A 4749-nucleotide genomic window follows, 5' to 3' on the forward strand; every position below is an offset into this window, starting at 1 on the left:
TCTACAGATAAAAAGACGAGAGGGAGAGGCTTTGCTCAGGCTTAAATATAGAATCGGGTGTTGTTTAACTCAAAGGAAACTGGTAGGAGTAAAGTTGTCTTTCCTGAGCATGTCTTCACTTGGCATGAACATTTCCAGCAGCCTTATGAGGCACTTAACGTAATGTTACCACAGTCACGCAGCCTATTTGCAATTCGTGCCTAATGTGCTAAAACAGTACATTTAAAAACCAAACAGATCGCAATTGTGTACAACTAGTAACACTGTTGAAACATTTTTTTTCATTGGCAATTTTGAAGGACAAATTGATCTATAGTGACAGGGAAGACATTTATGATGTTACAAAAGATATCTATTTCAAATAAGTGTTCATCAAAGTGTCAGTTTCCACAAAAATATTAGCACAACCGTTTTCAACATTGATAATAATCTTGAGCACCAAATCAGCATATTAGAATGATTTCTGAAGGATCATGTGACACTGAAGATTGGAATAATGATGCTGAAAATTCACCTTTTCCGTCATAGGAATAAATTAAAATTTAAAATATGTTAAAATAGAAAACAGTATTTCACAATATTACTGTTTTTACTGTATTTTTTAATCAAATAAATGATCAGTCTTGCTGAGAATAGAGACTTTCCCCCCCGAAAAAACTTACCAAAAATCTTACCAACCCCAAACTTTAAAGCAGAAGTGTATATACAATCTCAATATAGAATTTTTTGTTTATTTATATACCCATGGACTGAAAAATATGCCACATGAACCCGCAACAATCCAGAGAGAAGAACTCAATCTAATTTTTGGGGTGAGGAGAATGTTTGAACAGAAATAATTACCATCTACTGTTTTTCTCTCTCTTCAGTTACAAATTTGGGCATGTTCCATTCTCAAATGATTTTGGCAAGGCATCTGGTGTCATATTAGCTGTACTCGATATAGAAATCATTAATTCCACATTCCTAACTTGTTAACAAAATGTGTAGGTGGCTGGAATGTGTGAGGGCTCGTACGGAGTCATTATCCCAAGGACAACATCTCCCATGCAGTCACATCATTTGAAATAAACTCGATCACCAATTAGATGTGCATTCCAGATGCTTCGCAGGAAGTTAATCATCAGATGTTTACAAGGCTGATGCTGAAGCATATTTGTCTGGGAAATGAATCTCGACTCTACAATTCGAAACCTCTCTGACCCTGTGAACACACCAATGCAGGAGATATGAAAATGATTCGGAAACAAAACAAATGGTGTCATCTAATTAAAAACGATATTACAGGAATGCTGGAATAATGATTTCTCTCAGGGGTTATATTCCATCCTTTTAAGACAGGGCACATAAAGTTGTTGGCTAGTTTAGAACAGGGATGTGGCTGCTATCACTCAAGACAACTCCCGCCCCTTCCCACCCCCTGTAAAGTATATAAAGCACTCAGGTTTTTCTGTGTAACTCAGACCATTAGCAGTGGCACAGCTGACTACTCATCCTTAGCCAACTAAGATTTGGACACAACTTGGAAATACACAAAAATACTGACTTCAACATCACCACTTTTCAAGTGTGCAGTCAATTCTAGAGAGCGACCGGAGTTATCAGGTATGTTTTCTTGGTTTGTTCGCTTACTTTTTGGTTTCAAAGGTCAAGGCAAAAACATGGGTTAGTGAGACATTTGACTTTCTGGCAAGTCATTTTCATTGCACCAAGTGTGCACTTGTCTCAGGCAAATATAAGACTTGCTACTGGGAAATGACACGGTTGAGCAAAACTTAACCTCTGTGTAACTTTCAAAATAAATGAATGACCAGTGTGGAGTCAACAAGGAGCAGGAAGATCACGTCATTGGGACTTTTGTTCAAAAATCAGGTGTTTTTCATGAGAAGAACATGCATTTTATATGATTAATAATAACATTGCTACATGTTCTTCCACAGGTTCCATTCACAATGAACTCAGTGCTTCAGAAGGCTTTCCTGTGGTGTGTGCTGACTGCATTTCTGCCGAGCATCACGAGTGCAAAACCTCTGAATACAGATGGTTTGAGAAGGTACGCTCTCATGACTGAACCACTCTTGCCATTCAAAACTCTGATTTTGAATAAAATCTCATGGGTTTCTCTTGTCATCTGCTAGGCTCAGTGTTTGGCTTCAGGGTAAGGTGAGGAAAGATGTCAGCAGCATGTCTGAGAGAAGCGAGAGTGACTCGACAGCTTTGCTGACTCAGAGGAACAGCGGTACCGAGTCATTTGTACCACAGCACAGGTATGTCACATTCTTTGACTGGATAAACACACATATTAAGGGCAAACTGATTAATCACCAGCAGATAAAGGAAAACTAAATGCTTTCTGTTTCCCTCCAGGAGTGTGAGGGTAAAGCGGACAGAACCAGCCTACACGGTCAAAAGAGTCGAAAGAGCGGGCTGTAATCTGGCCACCTGCTCAGTGCACGAACTGGCCCACCTGCTGAATATGATGCACACGAAGACAAGCAACGCCCCCACTGATAAGATCGGCTCAGGGGGCTACGGACGGCGACGGAGACGTTCGCTCCCATCAAACCACCCTGCACTAACTTTCCACGAAGGCCGTCTAAAGCTGGCATGGGTCCAATCCATCCACAAAGGGATTTAAAGAACAACCCAGGAACACCTCTGCGGTTTGTCCTGAGCCTTTGGTTTATATTGGCTCTGTTTACTGAGATACTTCTGATACTTCCTTTGCTGAACGTTAGTGTACTCTCTTCAGGCACAAAGGAGCAAGTGGAGCATCCTTCTCTCCATCCTCTGCCTGATGGGTTGGACAGAGAAGGATTCAGGTCGCTTAAAGTGGTTGTGGAAAAAAGGAGTGCTATCAGTTGAGACATAAAAAATATATATATATATAAAAAAAGCTTTGTGAGGGTCTAAGGCTGTATGACAGGAAATGGGTGGTCAATGCTCTGCGCATGTGTTTAGCATTCTTGTCATTCTAATGGAGCTTTGGGACTTGACTCTCTGTCTCTTCTGCAGCACTGATGCGCCTTCTGCTGGAGGAATGAAGGAACAACCCAGGACACTGCCAGCCCAAACTTTCAGTGAAGAGGACGGAGAGAGAACAGCAAGAAGAGCTTTCATGAAGCTATTTACCCTGGAGGACCAATGATGAAGAACAGAGAGAGAAAACTCTTTATGGAAGAAACTATTTTTGTTGTCCTCAAGGACATCCACATACTTGAAGACTGATTTATCTATACTGTGGGGGCCGTGCAATAATTTACTTTAATATTATAATGTAGTCTTTTATTGATGTGTATAAAGATGTATATTATGAAAATACTGTAGGCCTACGTTTAAAAGTTCATATATTTATATCTACATACTGTACATGTATCCTTAAGAAACTATTGTTTATTTTGCGTTTATTTTGAAATAAGATGTTTATCCTGTGATTTCATATCGCTATAATGCGAAGCATTTTTTCCACATGAATCATTCAAAAATGTGTCAATTGATAACCTATTAAACTCCTGCAAGTGTGAGTGAGGACAAATTGTATCTTATTTCCAGGGCAGCTTTCAGGTTGGTACATTGAACGCAAAAATAAATAAGTAGCTAAACATAGGCTACTGAAGTTAGTCCAATATTATGTGTGGACTGACTGAAAAATGTAAACATTGTGTTGCCGCCATCATGAGAAACGGATTACATCCTTTTCAATGCTTCATTACTTTACACAAAACGTTTACATTTTTAATTACCGTGCGTGAGTAAGTAGTAAGTAGCCTAAAGAAGCCACGGTAAAAGATTTAATAAGTCGTTTGGCAAGTGGACTATGGGAAAAGTAACTTTTTGAACTACATTACAAACACAGCAGAGGGCGCGCTTTCCCTAATAATTATTATACACGCTAAAGCAACATTTCACGCTTTAGAAAAGTAAATAAATATTTACAAATAAAACACTTACCATAACTGATAACTTCTGGATTTGAAATACAAATAGTGAGTAAATGTGTTTGTGGTACAGCCTGCAAACGCAGCGTGAAAGCACTTAGCCTATGTGTGAAACGGGCAAATGCGTCAAGTCTCAATACTTGAGAGCCCTGGTTGGAGAGAGCATGCAAAACAGACTTTCCCACATTTTTTTTTTTTCTATTTGAAAAGCGTTACACTCAAAAGAATAGTAGGGCCTACTTCTCAGAACTGTTTAAAATAGTGTACACGTACATGAAATGAATTGGTCTCAAGACTTGTTTTGTAAAGGATGAAGTTCTTGTTACTTGACAAATCGTGTTAAAAAAACGCGGCACGTGCGAGACGCCAAAGTCAAAGACGTCTTTGCGTTTTTACTTAGATAAATAGAAAAAAATCAGCAAAAGGGAATGCAATAACGCGTTGTGTGTGTGTGTGTGAAAGTAAATATTCGCCTTCATCTCAGCAGTTCTCTGCTCAGATTAATGGGAATGTGTATAAAGTCAAGCCTCGAGGTTGAAGAACATAACGCGAAACATATCCATAAAATACTTGTCTACCTTTAAGCAAAAATGTAGTTAGCCTATGTTTTGTTTATCAACAAATATAGTCGCAAAACGTCGAAAGTCTCTTTTAAACACTCTGAGAACAAATGCAAAACACATTAAAAGCCCAGAGAACTGAAATTAAACACACCAGACAAGATTCAAGACCCAAGTTCAAGGTTCCCTACCACCAGCACCGAAAGGGTTAAGTGATGTGACATTTTTTTTAAAGATTCAGCTAATAAAAG

The 4749-nt window shown here is 38.9% G+C and overlaps 1 protein-coding gene across 3 annotated transcripts; it reads left to right on the forward strand.

The window, feature by feature from the left end:
- The first annotated feature begins 1457 nt into the window (after positions 1-1457).
- admb (adrenomedullin b) lies at positions 1458-3524 on the forward strand. 3 transcript variants are annotated; one of them, XM_084125123.1, is made up of 5 exons: positions 1462-1605; positions 1941-2053; positions 2139-2267; positions 2368-2663; positions 2753-3524. In XM_084125123.1, exons 2-4 carry the CDS (start codon positions 1953-1955, stop codon positions 2636-2638), a joined length of 501 nt encoding a protein of 166 aa, XP_083981249.1. In that variant the 5' UTR covers positions 1462-1605; positions 1941-1952; the 3' UTR covers positions 2639-2663; positions 2753-3524. The 3 variants fall into 3 exon arrangements, with proteins under 3 accessions (XP_083981248.1, XP_083981249.1, XP_083981250.1); XM_084125124.1 differs by having other exon boundaries at positions 3016-3524; XM_084125122.1 differs by having other exon boundaries at positions 1458-1605; positions 2368-3524.
- The last annotated feature ends 1225 nt before the right edge of the window (positions 3525-4749 follow it).

The sequence above is a fragment of the Abramis brama genome, assembly GCF_963993115.1.
Source record: "Abramis brama genome assembly, chromosome: 9".
Lineage (NCBI taxonomy): Eukaryota > Metazoa > Chordata > Actinopteri > Cypriniformes > Leuciscidae > Abramis > Abramis brama.

What these genes read in the sequence shown, in the direction of transcription:
- admb (XM_084125122.1), top strand. Translation starts at nt 1,953, where the DNA reads ATGAACTCAGTGCTTCAGAAGGCTTTCCTGTGGTGTGTGCTGACTGCA. An exon ending in AATACAGATGGTTTGAGAAG is followed by an intron (nt 2,054 to 2,138) that starts GTACGCTCTCAT and finishes GTCATCTGCTAG; the next exon opens with GCTCAGTGTTTGGCTTCAGG. An exon ending in TCATTTGTACCACAGCACAG is followed by an intron (nt 2,268 to 2,367) that starts GTATGTCACATT and finishes GTTTCCCTCCAG; the next exon opens with GAGTGTGAGGGTAAAGCGGA.